The 20920-nt window shown below is 38.5% G+C and overlaps 1 protein-coding gene across 9 annotated transcripts in view; it reads left to right on the top strand.

Moving 5' to 3' along the window:
• Positions 1-20265, top strand: part of HELQ (helicase, POLQ like) — a 42010-nt gene extending 21745 nt beyond the window's left edge. For 3 of the 9 annotated variants that reach the window (XR_011257842.1, XM_069594563.1, XM_069594568.1), the window contains 9 exons: positions 1431-1572; positions 1923-2027; positions 6480-6702; positions 7804-7961; positions 9594-9692; positions 13115-13288; positions 13731-13844; positions 15291-15425; positions 19036-20265. Coding sequence is in view for 5 of the 9 variants with exons in the window: in XM_069594563.1 (XP_069450664.1) it covers positions 1431-1572; positions 1923-2027; positions 6480-6702; positions 7804-7961; positions 9594-9692; positions 13115-13288; positions 13731-13844; positions 15291-15425; positions 19036-19143 (1258 nt within the window). In the remaining 4 variants the exon portion in view is untranslated. Of the gene's footprint in view, positions 1-1430; positions 1573-1922; positions 2430-6479; positions 6703-7803; positions 7962-9593; positions 9693-13114; positions 13289-13730; positions 13845-14688; positions 14983-15290; positions 15426-19035 lie in introns of those variants that run through there. The other 6 variants (XR_011257840.1, XR_011257841.1, XM_069594564.1 and 3 more) reach the window with 6 other exon arrangements.
• Positions 20266-20920: the final 655 nt, after the last annotated feature.

Here is a 20920-nt window from a genome sequence, read left to right as displayed (position 1 = left end):
CATTTCCTACTCCAGGGAATCTTCCTGACTCAGGGATTAACCCACATCTCTGTGTCTCCTGCCTTGGCAGGCAGATTCTTTACCACTGGACCACCAAAGAAGTCCCTAGCTACTTCTGATTCATAGGGCTTAGCCATTGGGTACATGTTCAGTGTAAGGTTTTATGCCTTTCTTCATCTTAGAGTAATTATTTTTCAGTTATTTCTTGTATTATTTCTTTTCTTCCATTTTCTCTTTCTCTGCTTTTATAACTTTAGTTAGATACTTAAATTGGTCATTCATTTCTCATAACTTTTCTTACACGTTTTTCAGTCTATATGAGTTATGTAACTCCTTTACTTTTTATATTACAAAATCAGTTTTTAATTATATCCCACTAACTATATTCATTCATTATTCAGTTCTTCAGTTGAGTTGTTTAAATGAATTAATTTTTTATTTCTAAGAACTCTTTTCTTTTATTGTTCTTTCTTTATAGTACTCTGTTCTTCTATAAATACAGTACCCTTCAAAATTTTCTGTGCGTACTAATTCAATTTTTTTAAAGTTCTTTTCTGTTCCCTGTAGTATCTGTCTCTGTCAGATGTATATTCTGTATGTTCTCATTGTTTTTCTTCTGTGTCATTTGTTTTCTTCATGAATTAGATAATCTTGTCTGTCCATTGAGATTTATAAATAAAGGAGTTGGTTGAATAGTTTAGGAAAATAGCACAGATTTTTCTCTTACCTTTGAACAGGAAAGCTGGCTATAGACTTCTGTATACATAAATAGGATTGAAATCACCATGTTGTAGGTCAAAAACAGTTGAAATCTGCAATTTTATGTAGTTGACAATACAAATTCATAAATAAATACGCGTGTGTTAGTGGCCTGTTGGAGAAGGAAATGGCAACCCACTCCAGTGCTCTTGCCTGGAGAATCCCAGGGACAGGGGAGCCTGGTGGGCTGCCATCTATGGGGTTGCACAGAGTCGGACATGACTGAAGTGACTTAGCAGCAGCAGTGGCCTGTGGTCAGATTTTTCATTTATGGAGTATCAAATCAAAAACCTTTTGAGAGCATTGCTATAGTGGATTGATCATAAGCTTTGCAGCTAAGCAGGCTTAAGCTCAAATTATGGTTCTGTTAATTACTAATCTTGTTGGTTTTTATAAGCTACTTATCTGTGCTTCAGTCAACCACTTTGTGAAGGAAAATTAAAGTACATAAGAATATTATCACCACAAGTTTTGTAAGATTACAGATAATGTACATAAAGAACCTAGAACATCATAACATAGATTACTGGTAAATAGTAGTTACGTATTACTTTGAGTTAATATGTCACTAAACTGAATATCATATAAAAATAATGAAATGAAGAGTTTAAAAATAGATGTTAATGGTATAGATCTAATACCACTTTTAATTAATTTTATCAATTCCATAGAGTTATATTAAGAGCACCCTATGTTGCTAAGGAATTTTTAAAGAGGAATCAGTATAAGCAGATGATTGGCAGAGCTGGCCGTGCTGGAATAGATTCTGTTGGGGAGAGTATCCTTATATTGCAAGAAAAAGACAAGCAACAGGTAATAATCTGGTTGTTAGTTGGTGGTTTTGTTGTCTTTTCTCAGTCTTTAATTTCACCCTTTGATATAATCTTTTAAAAATTAATTATTAATTTCCTTTGAATAATGTTTCCTTCTCTGTGATTAAGCATTAGAAAGAGTAGCTTGAATAGTTCTGTATTTCAATGAAAAGTATTTTCCCTATCTTCTTCCGTTTTCGTGTGGATACGTGCTAAATTCTTATTTTTCTGTCTCTCTGTTTTTTCTCTCTCCCAACCTCCACAAGATCTATGCAAATTATAAAATTTTATATGGAACACAATTTATTTTTTATAATAATGTGAAACATAGTATTGCTTTAACTCTTGTAGGTATTGGAGTTAATAAGCAAACCATTGGAAAACTGCTATAGCCATCTTGTTCAGGAATTCACCAAGGGAATCCAAACTTTGTTTCTTTCTTTGATTGGTTTGAAGGTATTTTTTTTTAATATTTTTATATCTTATTGCTATTATTTGAGACAGTGGCAGTTGAAAAGTTTTGAAAACTGTAAAGAAAGTTGAAAAAAATGTTCACTTCTATATAATGTGAAAAAGATCAGTCTGTGACATGATGAATCTGAAACTGGATTTATATGTGGATTTTTAATCCTTTGAATTGTATGGAACAAATAATAACTGGGCATCCATTACAAGTAAGAGACTTTGGTGGATACTGTGGGGGATAAAGGAGCCTTAGAAGCATGGGTCCTGATGTCAGACAATCCAGCATCTCTGCCTTGGTAAGAAAAGATCCCCTGTAAGTCCTCTGACCATAATAAACATTTGTGAAGTCAGTATAGCCTTTATCAGGCAGAAAGTTAAAAAAAAAAAAAAAAAGTTGGGTGGGGCACAATGGGAAAACAGTCTTTTCCCTAAGATTAGAAATTGACTCTTTTTTCAGGTTATTCTTGAGTAAAACCTCTTTTTTAGGCTTATTCTCTTGTGCCCAAGGTCCCTCAGTCCCAAACTGGTAAAGCCAGGGTTTGAATTCAGCTTTATCGAACTAAAAACCAGGAGTCTTAATCTATCATATAGCCTACCTTTATTATCCCAGATTGGTGTAAGTGAAAGTTCAAAAGGTAATTGATAAGTAAAAGATATCATGAGACTGTTTTGGTTGCCTTGCAGATGAATGGTGTAATATTTTATCCCCTGGCATAAGAGCCAAAGGCTATAGAAAAGAAGAATTAGTCCTGAGTATTGAAGGAGATAGAGGTTTTAGATGAACAGAGAGAAGGAATAAGCCATTCCAGGTACTTAAATTGAAAGATGAGAAACCTAAAGATGATGTGGAATAACAGTCAATAGACTGGATATTGTAGCTATAGAGGAAGGCTGAAGATAACCTAAGAGTAGAAAGTTGGGTGGAAAAAGTTGGGCCAGACTGTGTGCCATAGTTGGAGAGGGTGGCAGAGGGTGCTTAAATACTAGACTGAAGACTTGTAACACAGTCACATATCAGTGGAGGAATCGTCAAGGTGTTTTGTGGTGATTTAGAGCAAGGGCTCCCATGTCACACATACCTGTGTCCCAGTCACAGCTCTGGTCTCTTGTTACCCTGTGTAAATTACTCTCACTTAAAACTCACCGAAAACTATAAAACGCTGCTGAGAGAAATTAAAGATGACCTAAAGAGAGTCTTCTCTAAAGAAAGACCTAAACGGAGAGAGTCTTCATGAATTGGAGCGCTCACTTTTGTTCAAATGTTACTTCTTCCCGCATTGGTCTATAAATTCTGTGCAATCCCAATCAAAATCTCAACAGGTTTTGTTCTTTTTTTTTTTTTAAAGAAATTACAGATCGATACTGAAATTTATTTGGAAATGCCTTAGGGTAGGCAAAGATTTCTTATAAGGAAAGCAAACAACGTAAATCATTAAAGAAAAAAATCAATCGACCTCATATTTTTATAATTCTCTTCAAAAGATGCTACTTAAGCAGTGAAAAGGCAGGAAGAAAATATACATCTGACAAATACGTGTATGTCATGAGTTAGAACTCCATGCAAGGCAATGGAATTGAGGCTTCACTTGAGACCAGTGCACTCAGGTACAGGAATCCTGGGGGAGCCAACTTAGCCACAAGGGTGTGGTTTTATGGGCCTGCGATGCCAGATCCATAGGGCTCAACAGTTTCAGTAAAATTCTGTGTTAACAATTGAAGTACAGCAGCAAGAAGACCAGGCAGAGTCAGCTCAGAAGATTAGCCGGTAGGCAGCTGTTGTTCCAAACCTGCCTTTATGAGGCTTCTGGGCCCTGTGCTGAGAAGAACAGGCCATCAGGGTTCTTCCTGCACATTGAGGTAAGGCTTCACCACAGGGCCCTAGTTGTGGGAAGGAGGCTGGAATTACAGACAGGGTGGAGAGGCAGAAAAATCTTTGGAGTTAGAATTGAAGAAGTCAAGTCCTCCAGACAGAAACAACCAGTGGGATAGGGGTGAGAGGTGAGAAGGGCAGGATGAGGTCAAGAGGCAGGAGGGTGGAGGTGGGCATTCTTGGGGACACTAGGTTTTGGTGGAAGAGATGGAAACTCCAGGAATTAGAACATAACACTTGTTGCGCCCTGGGACGCAGGGAGCCTCCGGTGATCATTTCTCACAACTATGTTTCAGACACCCTGGTAGACCCTTGGTATGTTTTTATCTCTGATCTTTGTGTACCTTTGAATGAAATAATGTAGTTCTGCTTTCACACAAAATAGAATCCGAGGCAAAAAGAGGCCACACAGGCTGCTTGCACACTCTTTCGCAGGTGCTGAGGTCCTGCCTAGATCCCTGTGATGGCCGCCCAGCTGGTCTCCTGGCATCAGCTGTGCCCTGCCTTCCCACAGCCGCTCCATATTATTCTTCAATAGATCGATCTTCTCCAAATATAAATCCCTTTCTGTCTAAAGTTTGTTAGTGGTTGTCTCCCACTGCTGTTAGGATTGAGTCCAGGTCCCTTATCACGGTCTTGTTTAGCTGCTGAGTCGTGTGCAACTTGGTGGCAACCCCATGGGCTGTAGCTCACCAGGCTCCTCTATCCATGGAATTCTCCAGGCAAGAATAGTGGAGTGGGTTGCCATTTCCTTTTCCAGGGGATCTTCCCGACTCAGGGATCGGATCCTCATCTCCTGCACAGGCAGGCAGATTCTTCACTGGCGAGCCACCTGGAAAGCCCTTACCACGAAGCCTGGCGTGCTGCAGTCCATGGGGTCGCAAAGAGTCAGACATGACCGAGGAACTGAACAACAGCAGCACTGTGTAGATTTGGCCTCTGCCTCTCTCTGCATCCTTATCATCTCTCAACACACTCTTCACTCTGCACACCAGACACACTGCCCTTCTGTTTTCATTTCATGTTCTATGCCCTTCCTACCGCAGTGGTCTCCAAGCCTGGGACTCATTCATCTCAGCGCTCGGTCTCACCCACTCCTGCTCCAGACTTTCACTTCACCACCACTTCCTTGGGGAAGCCTTTCTTTACCCCCGAGTGCAGTCAGTCTCTTGGATGCAATTTATAGAAACACCCTTCTTTCCTTTAGTAGCGCCCATCAGTTTGTAGTTGTATTCTTGTTAGTGACTTTCTTTGGCTGATAACTTTACCCCCTCGGAATGAAGCCCTGGGACAGGTCCACATTTATGCTCCTGTATCACCAAATCCCAGTGACTAGCATAGTGCCTGGCATGTGGTTGGCATTCAGTAAATACTTGAATTATGGTCTGGCTTTGGAGTTGGTCATGGCTGCATTTGCAGGTTGGGGCAACAGTGGAGAACCCAGCTTTGAGAAGCCAGAGATAGACGCTATCCCAGTGGGTTAAAATCACTATGTCTAAAAGTTTTTACAGAGGGATACAAAGATAACGTGATGGTAGCTAGAAGGATCAAGTAAAGGGGTTGGTTGGTTTGTTTACCCCCAGTGTTAACTGTACTCAATTAAAAAACAGTATAGAAACTAAGTATGTTGATAATCTGTAAACTGAGTATCAGTTCTTGAATATCTTAAAAGTGCAGTTTTAGCCTGAATGAATATTATGTTAAGGATGGACTTTTATTAAAAGGAGAAAAAGCAATAGGAAGTGTCCCTGCTCCATAGTATTTTTTGCTACCCTTTATATTGGTTTACTGTGAAATTACTACTCCAGTTTTCCCACTGAAATATCATTGGAATTGAAACAGAGAGAAATATGCTCATTGATTGACTATATTTTAGTATAACATGCTGATTTCATTAAAATTGGCTAATGTAAGTTATTCACACTCAGAGTCAGCTCTACGTCTGAATACCTCCATTGTTATTATAAGTTTTAAACAGTGAGCTGGGGGAGAAAAAAAACGGCAGCAAAAGAACAAGAAAAGGAGATGGGGATGAGAGAGACAAAAAGAGGTAGAAAACTGCTGTTTATTTTCAGGTAAAATGTCAGGGAGAATATTGCCGGATCCTGCTTTAGTAGAGACTTTCAGTTGTGTTTTCCATATGTGTTTTTTTAAATACAATTTTTAGAGCTAAAGAATATTTTCACATGTGGCTGGAAGGGGACGGAGGGAGGATTTCTGAAGGAGGCCAAGTGGGAATTAGTGATAACTAGTAGGGAGTGAGCAGAGGGCACAGCTTTGGAGATACTGTGAAATATTACTCAAAAACCTAAGGAGTTTTTGAATCAGAAATGTGTAGATGTCTTCATTAAGAGTATAAATATGATAACTGTATTCTCCCTTCAATTGTTTTTTCTTGTCATTTTAAAATATTATTATAAGAGTACCTTTATGCAACTATGTAGCTTTTATATTGATATTTTATTTGAATAGCTTTGAGGTATGGAAATGAGTCCTCATATTGATGAATTATTCATTCAAAATGATGCCTTGAATTAGAGAAGCTGCTCTAATGGTATCTTGAATTGTTTCAGATTGCAACAAACCTGGATGACATATATCATTTTATGAGTGGTACACTTTTTGGTGTTCAGCAAAAGGTTTTGTTGAAAGAAAAAAGTCTCTGGGAAATAACTATGGAATCACTTAGATACTTGACAGAAAAAGGACTTCTACGAAAAGATACTATGTATGGGTCTGAAGAAGAGTTCCAAAATAATTTTCATATCACAAAGTTGGGACGAGCTTCTTTTAAGGGTAAGAGTTTACCTGAATCTGACTATGAATCTGAGGAAATGCACCGGAAAAAATAGAAATTTTCTGTAACTCTAAATTAGATTTGTAATTTCATATTAATAATAATAATCTTATCTTACAAACTGTTAAACTACTTCAATTTTTTAAAAGTTGAAAAATGTTTTGAATTGCAAGTAATTTAGAATACTGTAGAAATACATGGAGGAAAAGATGATCCTCCCTTCTTTATGCGCGCCTCCCCCAGCAATCATACAAATAATATAAATACAAGGTTTGTAATCATATAAGTCTTAATATCCTACCAAGAATAGCAATAGCAATTTCTAGAAATTTTCTGTAAATTTCATAACAATTTGATATATATTCTTCTAAATATTTTGTGTATGTATATTTATGTTTGTGTTACATGTATGTATGCATATATACATATGTACTATATATGTATCACACACACATGAACACACATATATATTGAATGGTATAAGCATTTGGAGGCAGCTTGCTTTTCTCACTTATAAAATATCATGAGCATCTTCACACATCAGTCCCTTTAAATCTACCTCATTTTCTTTTAGTACAATAGTCATCCATACTATAGATACCATAATGTATTTAACCACTCCCCTATTGATGGACATTTATACTGTTTCTGATTTTTCTCTGTTATAAACAAGAGCATCTCTGTTCATGTATTTTTGGATATGTGTGGAGATGTTTCTTTAGGTTAGATTCCCAAGAATAGATTAATTAGGTCAGAAGGTATGTACTTATTAAATGTTGATGGATACTATAATATCAAAGTGACCTCCTAAATTTTGTGCTAAGTTACATAGTAAGAAATTGTAAAGATTTTTTTTTTTGGCTGTGAGGGATCTTTAGTTGTGGCACTCAAACTCTTATCTGTGACATGTGGGATCTAGTTCCCTAACCAGGGATAGAACCTGGGCCCCCTGTACTGGGACTGTGGCGACTTAGCCACTGAACCACCAGGGAAGTCCCTCAAGATTTTTGCTATGTTTAGGTAAACCAGACTTTCTTTAAAATCACCTCTTTCCTCCTTTGGTGATTATGAAAAATGAACTCTTTGTGTCTTTCTTTTAGGAACTATAGATTTGGCTTATTGTGACATTCTTTACAGAGACTTGAAGAAAGGTCTTGAGGGACTTGTGCTCGAAAGCCTTCTTCATCTAATCTACTTAACAACTCCCTATGATATGGCTTCTCAGTGTGACCCTGATTGGATGATATACTTCAGGCAGGTGAGAAGATAAGATTTTTCAATACAGGCTAAAATAATTAATCACAATATGATTTTTATCATGTGGTTATTCTTTTTTTTTTGCTATTAAAATATACTTGAAATTGGGCCTTTTGAAAGATGAAAAGCCCAATTTCAAATATATTTTCATAGCCAGAAAAAAGACTCAGACGATAAAGAATCTGTCTGCAATGCAGGAGACCTGGGTTTGATCCCTGGCTCGGAAAGATCTGCCGGAGAAGGGGAATGGCAATCCAATCCAGTATTCTTGCCTCAAGAATTCAATGGATGGAGAAGCCTGGTGGGTTAGTCCATGTGAACTGCAAAGAGTCAGACATGACTGAGCGACTAATACTTTTTGTGGCAAGAGCATTTTTTGTTTGTTTCACTTAAATATTTTCTGTTAAATGTAAACATGTTCATTGTCGAAAAAATAAAGAAAGGTGCAGAAGAGAAGAAAGGACCATGTCTGGTCCCCATCCCTCCAAGGTGGTTACTCTTGCGATGTGGGGACCACTACATTTTCTAATGCCTGAAATGTAAAGAAAACCATCGCTGATGGTTGAGAGTTTAATTACATGAAAGCTCTGTCAGAGTCACACACGGTGTCACGTCCTGTCACACCAAACCCAGTGATGTTGATACCTGAGAAGGAATAATCATCTCTATCGCCAGGATTAAGGTGGAACTGGCTGTACTTATCATAAAACCAAGTGGTAGAGGACAGTCTACTATGATTTTACTCTGAACAGGCGGTGGCAGTATGCAGGTCTTCCCAGGTGGCATAGTGGTAAAGAATCTACCTGCCAGTGCAGGAGACACAGGTTTGATCCCTGGGTCAGAAAGATCCCCTGGAATGGGAAATGGCAACCTGTCCAAAAGTATCCTTGCTTGGAGAAGCCCATGGACAGAGGAGCCTGGCAGGTTACAGTCCATGAGCTGGTCATGACTGAGCACATGCGCACAAACACATGTATATAAACAGTGCTGCTGCTAAGTCGCTTCAGTCATGTCTGACTCTGTGCAACCCCATAGACGGCAGCCCACCAGGCTCCTCCGTCCCTGGGGTACTCCAGGCAAGAACACTGGAGTGGGTTGCCATTGCCTTCTCCAATGCATGAAAGTGAAAAGAGAAAGCGAAGCCGCTCAGTCATGTCCAACTTGCAGCGACTCCATAGACTTCAGTCTACCAGGCTCCTCTGTCCATGGGATTTTCCAGGCAAGAGTACTGGAGTGGGTTGCCATTGCCTTCTCCATATAAACAGTGTGGTTACTTCCAAAACCTTTCCCTCCTATCCCTCCCTAGACATCTCCTGTATGAAACATAAACACAGTCCATGAAAATCATAGACCATGGTTACAGTATTTGTGGCCATGTCTTTAAGTTCATTCTATTAAAGTTTGTTATATTTTAATAATACATTAAAAGTATTGCAAGCTTGTAAGTAAAATACTTGTAAGTAAATACTTGTGTTATTTGTATTACTTATAATGCAATACTTGTAAGTAAAATTTGTGTTATTTTTTATAGATTTTTATAATGATGAAAATGTGATATGACTACTAGATCTGGTTAATGGCAGACTTTTTAAAGTTACAGTTTAATTTTCCTCTGTATTCTTTTTCTGTGTAGTTTAACCAACTCAGTCCAGCAGAACAAAATGTCGCTGCTCTGGTTGGAGTCTCTGAGAACTATATTGGGAAGAAAGCATCAGGTCAAGCTATTAGGAAGGTATGTACCATCGTCTTCTTTTTTTTTTCTTTCCTAAATAGCTAAGTTCACGTAACCGTAGTCTTTTTTTCTTTCCTAAATAGCTAAGTTCATGTAACAGAAATTAATGCTGTCATCTCATCTCCTTTGTTTGTTTGATTGTTTTGGTTCACTTTTTTGTCTTTAATATAATTACCACTTTACTATTCAAAACATCTGCAAACCAGAAATTTAGGTATATTTTAAAAATAATGTTCTTTCTGGGTGGTTGTGAAGGCCCTTTTTAGTGTACCTTTGTATTTCTAAAATAGCCATGCACATCTAAGACTCTTAGCATAGGAAAAGGTCAACCTTATTAATCTGTTTTTCTTAGGCTACTCATTATGGTTTAAATTATAACAATTGTAAAATATTTTCACAATGTTATAGAAGAGAATCCTGAAATAAGTTCAGTTCATGGGAGAAAAGTTTTCTAGAAACTTTTTCTTAAGCATCCACTTGGCATCAGGAATTCTAACATAAGACGAGTTTTTGGATTTTTGTTTTTGTTTGTGCTTTTCGTTGTCCCAAAGAACTACCAATGTGCTTGAAGTACGTAAAGCATTTTAGTAGGTTGAAGCAGGGAAGCCAAGTACTCTTGTGTGGTATCTTATATTTTTGTCTTTTAAAGTTAAGTCAACAAACAAGAATCAAGTTCTGAATGCGCCACTAACTGTACGAGAAGTAAAAATAATTCTTTGGCAAACACACATTCATTTCCTTAATTAACATAATTTTCTACCTCATAATAATTACAAGAAGGCAATGGCACCCCTCTCCAGTACTCTTGCCTAGAAAATCCCATGGGCAGAGGAGCCTGGTAGGCTGCAGTCCATGGGGTCACACAGAGTCGGACACGACTGAGCGACTTCACTTTCACTTTTCACTTTCATGCTTTGGAGAAGGAAATGGCAACCCACTCCAGTGTTCTTGCCTGGAGAATCCCAGGGATGGGGGAGCCTGGTGGGCTGCCATCTATGGGGTCGCACAGAGCCGGACACGACTGAAGCGACTTAGCAGCAGCAACATAATAATTACACTTTTTTTTTTTCAATTTTCATTTTCTTTGGTAATCTAATCTTCATGGAAGCCTAATGATCTTACCTACCATTTCCCTGTATATCTTTTAAATTTATATAGATATTACTATTTCATTTTGAAAAATGGAAGATGTTTTACTTACACTTGAATTGAATGGTGAAGCTGTCCCCTGTATTGAAGTATCAAAAAAGTATAAGTGCATGGTACTTCAGTATTCCTATTGTCAATATTTAGATTGGGTCTTTTACCTCAGAAGTGACTATTGTTTAGACCTTCAGAATGTTGAATAAAAATATTTCTTAAAACAAACCTTTTGTTTCAAACTCTAAAATATATTTAAAAAAACATATTAATCTGGAGCTCATTACCAAGTAATAAACAGTTATAAAATCATGTTGCAATAATGCATCTTTTGAAACTTGAATCAGAATTTATTTTTGTTACATTTTATAAAACAGTCAGTAAATGTTTGTTCAATTTATAATTATTTAAAATAGTATGAACATGGATTTAATTACAAATGAACAAGTTACTATTTTAATACTTTATAAGTATCTTTTTAAACAAATTTCTAGAGAACATATTTGCTTAAAATCTACTTGATTTCTCCACATTGGAAAGGACCTTTTTAAACATTTCTTGTAAAAGATCTTGAAATTGGCATAAAGTGACTTATCTCGCCGTGTAATATAATTATGTCATTTTTCTTGGCTTAGAAAATACATTCTAAGCAAAAATCCGCATTGACTCAATTTATAGTTAATAATGAAGGTGCACTAAAGTTGGGAAATTAAAAGGTGATCTTTTCCTAGATGTTATTCAACTATCATGCCTTTTCAGCTTAAAGCTTTTAAAAGGGTGATCTAGTATCAAACGTATAGAATCTAAAATTCTTATGTCCTTCAATGTGCTCATCTAAGTTCTCAAACATTCTAAGTTCTCATCTTAAACATTCTTTTACTATAGTAGAGGATATAATTGTATATTTTAAACCTCCCTTTTCTCTTTAAAGTTCATTCTTTTTTTTTATCTGATTTCAAGCATGCGTTACTCAGTCTTTGAGTTAGCTTGGTATTAGCTATGAAATGCTTTACACAAAAAATAATCACTAGGCACCACAGGCCAAAGCATATATACAGAATAGAAATTATCAACTACAGGAAGCATTCAGTGTTTTAATTTCTGGAAACATTAATTATTTACCATGACTAGGTTTAAGTCATAGGAGCTAATATTTACTCTTAGTTTACAATATAAACAAGCTTATTAACATATTTATCTAAATAAACACATTTGTCTAATTTATAATCACAGTCATATATATATATGTAGAATATGTGTGTGTGTGTGTATATATGTAGAATGTGTGTGTGTGTGTGTGTGTGTGTGTGTGTACCCAACCTGTAAGTACTACCTGAGGCTTCCCTGGTGGCTCAGTGGCTCAGACAGTAAAAGAATCTGCCTGCAATGCAGGAGACCCAGCAGGAAGATCCCCTGGAGAAGGGCATGGCAACCCACTGCAGCATTCTTGCCTGGAGAATTCCATGGACAGAGGAGCCTGGTGGGCTATAGTCCGTGGGGTCACAAAGAGTTGGACACGACCGAGCGACTAACACTCAACACTATAAATTCTACAGTAAATGTAAAGGTTTCCCCAACTCCTTCTCTTCCCGTATTCTTTTCCTAAGGCTGCCATCACAAATTAGCACAAACCCGGTGTCTTAAAACAACAGAGCTTTATTCTGTTACAGGTCAGGAGGCCAGAAGTCTGAAATCAAGATGCTGGCAGAGTTGTTCCTTCTAGAGGCTTGAGGAAGAACCATCTTGCCTCTCTCATGGCCTTTGGTGGTTGTTAGCAATCCTTGTAGTCACCATCTCACCACAGTCTGCCTCCTCTGTCTTCATACCAGTTCCTCTGTCACTCATGTCCTCTCTCTTATAAGGATATCAGTCATTGACTATTGGGCTCAAGGGCCCCCTGTATATCCAGGATGGTTTCATCTCAAGATCCTTTGCTAATTACATCTGCAGAGATTCCCTTCCAAATTAGGTCACGTTCAGAGGCACCAAGGTTTAGGAATTGAGTATATCTTTTGAGGAGGGACAGTTCAACTCACTACACTCCCTATAGAAGGAAATTTAAATTGGAAACAGTTTGACATATCTCTTTTTTTATACACTTGGAAAAAATAATACTTTGAACTAACCTAAAGTACATTTGTTATGACTTCGATTTATTTCTGTAGAACCACTCTGTCCTCTCCCTGCTGTGTGCAGCTTCATTCTCATTCCCTTTTGTCCAGTTTGAATGTGGTGTACATTTTAAGCAGGTCCAATACATGAATTTATTTGTGTCTTTCTAGAAGGTGGACAAGAACATTGTCAACAGACTGTACCTGTCTTTCATTCTTTATACTTTGCTCAAAGAGACCAACATTTGGAGTGTGTCTGAAAAGTTTAACATGCCTCGAGGATATATACAAAGCCTTCTCTCTGCAGCTGCAGCATTCTCCTCCTGTGTGTTACATTTCTGTGAGGTAATTCCATTAACTAGATGATACATGCTTGGCACATCTTGATGTTTTGGTCAAAGTGAACAGAACTCTTTTTAAAAATATTTATTTACTTATTTTAATTGGAGGATAATTACAGTATTGTGATGTTTTTTGCCATCAATATGAATCGGCCACAAGTATACATGTGTTCCTCTCTCCTGAACCCCCTCCCTAGAATTCTTCCTGTTGACTGATTTTTCGGTTTACACTCTTTGTCCTCATCCTAAAAGCATTCTGTTCAAATCCCTCCACCTCTGCCATGTTTCCTCATAGTAATTTTGCTCAGAGTCGTTGTTCACCTCTGGCTTTACGCAACTTCCAGAGTTTACCAAAGGGCGAGTCCTTTCTGAGCCCCCTACCACACATACTGAATTCTGAAATATCTTACGACATTTCAATCCTGCGAATCTCTTTTGTTTTGCAGGAGCTTGAGGAGTTCTGGGTTTACAGGGCCCTTTTGGGAGAACTCACCAAGAAGCTGACCTACTGTGTAAAGGCAGAGCTAATCCCACTGATGGAAGTGACTGGGGTTTTAGAGGTTAGTGACTTGTTAGCTCCCCAACTGAGATGATTTCAGCTCACAGAAAAATCAGATTTTACTGCTGTGTCACAGAGTAAGTGGCAACAATAGCCATATTACTCATTTATCATGGGAATCTTTTTTATTTGTTTTTAATAAATTGCTGCCCTGGCCTCCCCCAAATCCCTATCAGTCCAGAAGCAGTCCTGATGTAAAGTCACATTTGTGGATAAATGTAGCAGTAGAGACAGGGTGATTCTCCCCAAGTGCGCGTGCCACCCCTCTTTCCTCCAAGCAGGCGTGTGTGCCGTGCCTTCCTCCTCTCCAGCAGAGACTCCCCTTCTGACTCACTGTCAGTTTAGACAGTGCTAGTTGAAGGTGGTGGCTGCTCGGTGGCAGTGAGGGTCATTTACATTTTCTAAGAGAATGAGATGAAGGTTTCCTCAGCTGGTTTCTCAGCTTTCTATTTTTGACCAACCCTTGCTTTCTGTTTATTCTGTTATTCAGTTCTTAAACCAGAGGAATTCTGCTTGGGAAAGCATGCACACTCATACATACACTCACATACACACTCCAGAGGTCCCTGTGTAGTTAGTGAGAACATTCTAAGGATACTGAACTAAGACATTTGATTGAGAATTTGAACTAATGTCCCTCCCCCAAGTACCCTAAGGAGTTTTTTGTTTCTTTACTATTTAATTAATTAATTAATTTTTTACTGTGTTGGGTCTTAGTTGGGGCATGGGGTATCTTCATTGTGGCACGTGGGACCTGTCATTGTGGCATGTGGGCTTAGTTGCCCCACAGCATGTGGGATCCTAACCTTAACCAGGGATCGAACCCACATCTTCTGCATTGGAAGGTGGATTCTTAACCACTGGATCACCAGAGAAGTCTCCAGGTTTCTAATTGCTGATTGCTGCTGCTGCTGCTAAGTTGCTTCAGTCGTGTCCAACTCTGGGTGACCCCATAGATGACAGCAAACAGGCTCCCCCGTCCCTGGGATTCTCCAGGCAAGAACACTGGAGTGGGTTGCCATTTCCTTCTCCAATGCATGAAAGTGAAAAGTGAAAGTGAAGTCGCTCAGTCGTGTCCAACTCTTCACGACCCCATGGACTGCAGCCTACCAGACTCCTCCGCCCATGGGATTTCCCAGGCAAGAGTACTGGAGTGGGTTGCCATTGCCTTCTCTGATTTCTGATTGCAGCACACATCAATTGACTTCAGCTGCACAGAAAACTAGCTCTCTTGCAGTCAGATTGGAGCCACCTAAATTATTTTAAAATTCTTCTAAAACACTTTTAAAATTCCTTCAGATTCTGATGTGTTATCTTTTCATATTTACTTTATTATCTTAGTTTATTCCTATCTCTTGCAAATGAATTTTTCCCTTCAGTAAAACACTTAATTATTTTTTCCTAATCCCCAATTCTGATCCTAATGATTTTTATAAATACTTTGCAGGGTCGAGCAAGACAGTTATACAGTGCAGGTTATAAAAGTCTAACGCACTTAGCTAATGCAAACCCTGAAGTGCTGATAAGGACAATTGATCATTTATCAAGATGCCAGGCCAAGCAAATTGTTTCATCAGCCAAGGTAAGCAAACAAGGCATTTTTTAATCTTTATAATATTTTACAGAGTTATCTCCTTATACTTTAGACATATTAACTATAGGCACAAAAATATATATTCACAATATGTGGATAAAAATAGTGCATATGTCATGATACAAGGCTTGTTAAAAAGAGAAAAAGGATCTCCTAAAAAATAAAGGCACTTTTAAGAGTTCATTGACATATAAGGAACTCTGAACTCATTGAATTCTGCCTCCTACTACTCTTGTCACAGAAGTCCTTTCCTCAGCATCCCCAACATCTGGTCTTCTCACCTTTAAACACCCCCACTGACAAGGAATTTACAACCTGGAGAACTAAGTTTTATTTTTGGACTCAGTGTTACAAACAGCATCCCAGTATAATGAGGCTGCCTTAAAATGCCTACCATGGTATCATAGTACTACCTCTGCAACCAGGCTCTTCCTTTTCTCATTTGGTGATTTTTCACATACTTGAAAGGAGATCCAGCCAGTCCATTCTAAAGGAGATCAGTCCTGGGTGTTCTTTGGAAGGAATGATGCTAAAGCTGAAACTCCAGTACTTTGGCCACCTCATGCGGAGAGTTGACTCATTGGAAAAGACTCTGATGCTGGGAGGGATTGAGGGCAAGAGGAGAAGGGGACGACAGAGGATGGGATGGCTGGATGGCATCACTGACTCGATGGACGTGAGTCTGAGTGAACTCCGGGAGATGGTGATGGACAGGGAGGCCTGGTGTGCTGCGATTCATGGGGTCGCAAAGAGTCAGACATGACTGAGCGACTGAACTGAACTGAAAACAGCTCTTGTTGCCTCCCAAGGTTTCTCTTTTTTGTTTCTTTCACCTGTAGTCAACAGTCTACTCTTAGGTTCACTATCGTGGTTACACTTTGCTAGGTGCAATCCAGGTTGTCAGTACCCTCCTGCCCCATGTGGGTAAATCCATTATGCAGCAGTTAGGGGTTATTTGGACTGCCCAGGTGGCTCAGCAGTAAAGAATTCACCTGCCACTGCAGGAGACATGGATTCAATCCCTGAGTCGGGAACATACCCTGGAGAAGGAAAAGGCAACCCACTCCAGTATTCTTGCCTGGAAAATCCCATGGACAGAGCAGCCTGGCGGGCTAAAGTCCATGACATCGTATCCAAGAGTTGGACACAATTTAACAACCCAATAGCAAGGGATTATTTCCTTCTTGATCTCAACTATATTTCCATCCTTGTGGTCTGGAATTGTGTAGTTGTGTGTGTGTGTTTTTTTTAAGTTCATTGTTACACTATTGTCATATATAAATCGAACTGACTGAAAAGTAAGTTTCCAGCTTACTTTTTTGAAAGGCTCTCCCATTGTTTGTATTTTTGTGACTGATCTTCACCACAGCCCTCTCAGGACACTACAACTTGTCCTATTAGATAAGGAGTTCTTTGGGTTGATAGGGTTGAAATTGTAATTATTTCATTGCTGGAGCACCTAGCACGGTATTCAGCCTATAGTAGATGTTTAACAAATATTTAAATAAATAAATAAATGAGATTTAAAGAAATGAAGTGATTTACTCAAGGAAACATAGCTAGTCAGTAAGTAGTAGAGCAAGACTATAGTATTAGACTACATGTTATTAAAGATACAAAGGGGAACTTCCATGGTGGTCCAGGAGTTAAGACTTGCCCTTCCAATGCAGGGGGTCTGGGAGCTAAGATCTCACATGCCTCACAGCCAAAATACCAAAACATAAAACAGCAATATTGTAACAAATTTAATATAGACTTTTAAAGTTGTCCACATCAAAAAAACACAAAAGTATACAGAGGGAACTGTAGTATCCATGGCCAAAATATTTAATAAGTGACTTTAAATGTCAAAAGTATTAGACAACTTCAGGCACAATAATGTGCATAATGTTGTGCTTTATATCAAATTGGTAGAGAGAGTGGTTTTTTTCTTCTATGATTTTTATTGAGCTTTTTGTTATAAAATGTTGTAAGAGAAATAATGCAAGTGTTTCACACCAATATACACAAACCCAGTGGCAACAAATACCAATATTTGATTTCCATTGTTTTTAAAGAAAGGGGGAAAATCATTATTCAAATATTCATTGACATCTACTATGTACTAGGTTTAGAAATACTTTCTTTGTTTATCATGCTCCTTTTGAAATTAACCATATTAGTTTTAGGAGCTTGAATAAAAGTTTTCTTTGAAACACTGATAGTGGCAGCTTATGGTAAATGGTGCTGCTGGATTTGTGGTCTTTGAAGGAGAAGGTTTAACTCCAGGACCAAAGAAGATTCTCAGTCACTCAGAGCTTTGTGTGCAAAATTTTATTTTAAAGTCGCAGAACAGAGAAAGCTTCTGACATAGACATCAGAAGTGGGTAGAAAGAGTACCTGCCTCACTAGTTTAAGTTGGGCCTTATATACTTCTCAACTGGCTGCTGAGACTAGATAAAAAGAATGCCTCAAGATTGTAAGAGTTCCACCAGACCCTTTCCCAAGGCATACATCCTGAGATAACTTTGGCACAAGATTAGCCAGGGAGAACGGGTCCAGGGCAAGGTCTCTGGGCTAGATACACTGTTGCTGTGTAATCAGGGGTACAAGTCTTGAGAAACAGGTTCCCAGGCAAGATTCTTAACAATTATAATCATTTAACGTAGAGCCTAAGGAAAGCATTTCCACGAGTAAGACATTGTGCTGTGTGATCATTAGTTCAGGACCTATAGAAAGCCTAATGTATTGCGAAAGATACATTGTCGCACAAGGCTTAAGGAAAGCATGAGCCAGCATGTTCACCTCCTTCAGTTCAGTTCAGTTCAGTCACTCAGTCATGTCCGACTCTTTGACCCCATGGACTGTAGCACTCCAGGCCTCCCTGTCCATCACCAACTCCCAGAGCTTGCTCAGACTCATGTCCATCAAGTCAGTGATGCCATCCAACACCCGGAGCTTGCTCAAACTCATGTCCATCAAGTTGGTGATGCCATCCAACCATCTCATCCTCTGTCACCCCCTTCTCCTCCCACCTTCAGTCTTTCCCAGCATCAGGGTCTTTTCCAATGAGTCAGTTCTTCGCATCAGGTGGCCAAAGTATTGGAACTTCCACTTCAGCATCAGTCCTTCCAGTGAATATTCAGAACTGATTTCCTTTAGGATTGACTGGTTTGATCCCCAAAAGGCCCCAAGCTTTAACTCTCTCAATAGGTTTTTAAAAGATAGCATACTAAACTGTGAGGATTAATAAAATCTACATATATAGGGTAACATTTTTAAGAACCAATTAAATTTTTTCAAAATTGTCTTAAATTTTGTAGGTTAAAAGTTAATTTTAAGTGGCTGAGTCTTCAATAAAACAAACCTTTGCGAGTATTAAAGCCCCATTATTTTTGGTATACCAAATGCAGTGATCAGCTAAAATGGCTTTAAATGCCTCAGCTTCATTTACTATAATTGCTGTTCTTAAGTGACCATTTTTCGATCTCATTATTAGTTTTAATATCTAGATTATGCTGATACATAAAGATTCAGGTATTGAATAGATGGTGGTAAAATGTTAGCAGTTCCCTAACAATGCATATTTTTGCTTCACGTCTTGATTTTTTAATTGTAGATGCTGTTGCACGAGAAAGCAGAGGCTTTGCAAGAAGAAGTAGAAGAATTATTGAGATTGCCTTCTGATTTCCCTGGTATTGTGGCCTCTTCTACTGAAAAGGCATGAGGCTATCTGAGGAGCGTTTTTAAGTATGAATTATTTATTGTACATGCATTTTATTAAAGCTCTCCTATAAGTTATAAATGAAAAAAATATATTTTAACTATATATTAAGAACTGTGGCTGATGTTTGAATAGTCCTCTCATCCATACTTACATAAATAATTATGCATTATTTCTCTAATCAAAAGTCTGGCATCCACCACAAAATGAAATCCAAGTTTCCCAGTGTATCCCCAGCCTACCTTTGCAACCAGACCTTTCATTATCCTCTTACCCATTTCTTTCATCAAACTGGACTATTTGCAGTCCCAGAATTTTCCCTGGGATTCACAAACCCACTATTTCCTATCTGCCTTATACTATTCCCAGTGCATGGATAATTATCTTTAAAATGGATTATATACTTTGTTTCAACTAAAAATGCTCAAATACTGTCTCCTGTATGAAATTGTCTAAGTTCAGCCTCATCCCCACCCTATCCATGGGTTCTTTCCCTCCTCTAATTATTGTGAGCCCCTCATTCATGCCCAGGTCTTTATAATGCTTTATTAATGTCTGAAATCCCCTAGAGGGCCAAGACCTGTGTTATGGTCTTTGTATGCCACATAGCACCTACACAGTTTGCTGCACAAAGTAAGGACCTCTGTGAAAAGTGAATTCTTACTCAAATTGATAATTTAAAGATTCTCTTTAAACACAACTTAAATATTACCTCTCCCCCCTCCCTTTTCTGATTCTTAGGTCAAATGTAGATGACTGGTTAAACTGGGAAAAGAGTAATTACTATTATTTATAAGTACTGAACTGATTTAGTTCAGTATAAAGCTTATGAAGCTTTCCTCACGTGTCTGAGAGACATCCATTGGCAACTTTGCAGATAGATCCACAGTCTCAGTGCTCTGTGCCTCAACATTTAGCTCATTGTAATTTGGGCACACCTCAGAGATGTTATGAGTTCAGTTCCAGACCACCACAAAAAAGTGATTGTTGCAATAAAGCAAGTCATATGAATTTTTTGGCTTCACAATGCATATGAAGTTATGTTTACACTATACTGGAATCTATTAAGTGTGCAATAGCATATATACCTTAATAAAAAATATTGTTGAAAAACTCTAACCGTCATCTGAGCCTTTGCTGAGTTGTAATCTTTTTGTGACAGTAACATCAAAGATCATGTTAACAAATGTAAGAATAATGACAGAGTTTGAAATATTGTTAGAATTACCAAAATGTAACACAAAGATACAAAGTGAGCAGATGCTATTGGAAAAATGATGCCAATAAAATTAGAGTAATTTGACCAAGGTCCTGTGCTATTGATATTTGTTGCAAAGCAGGGACTTCGGACCTCAGTTCAGTTTAGTTCAGTCGCTCAGTCGTGTCCGACTCTTTGCGACCCCATGAATCGCAGCACTCCAGGCCTCCCTGTCCATCACCAACTCCCAGAGTTCACCCAAACTCATGGACGATCCCAATCTAAAGTCCATGCATGCATGCTCAGTCCTGTCGACTCTTTGCAACTGCACAGACTGTAGCCCACCAGGGTCCTCTATCCATGGGATTTCCCAGGCAAGAATACTGGAGTGGATTGCCATTTCCTCCTCCAGGGGATCTTCCTGACCCAGGGATCAAACCTGCATCTCCTGCATTGGCAGGCAGGTTCTTTACCACTGAGCTGCCTGGGACACCAAAGTCTGTGCAGTTAACCATTATACAGTCTGGCCTTGGTAGAATTTTCCCTGTTTTGTCCTTCCTGGGTGTCTCTTTCTCCTGACCT

Source organism: Ovis canadensis, chromosome 6 (genome assembly GCF_042477335.2).
Source record: "Ovis canadensis isolate MfBH-ARS-UI-01 breed Bighorn chromosome 6, ARS-UI_OviCan_v2, whole genome shotgun sequence".
Lineage (NCBI taxonomy): Eukaryota > Metazoa > Chordata > Mammalia > Artiodactyla > Bovidae > Ovis > Ovis canadensis.
The sequence above is the reverse complement of the archived record's forward strand: the minus strand, read 5'-3'. Positions and strand labels throughout refer to the sequence as shown.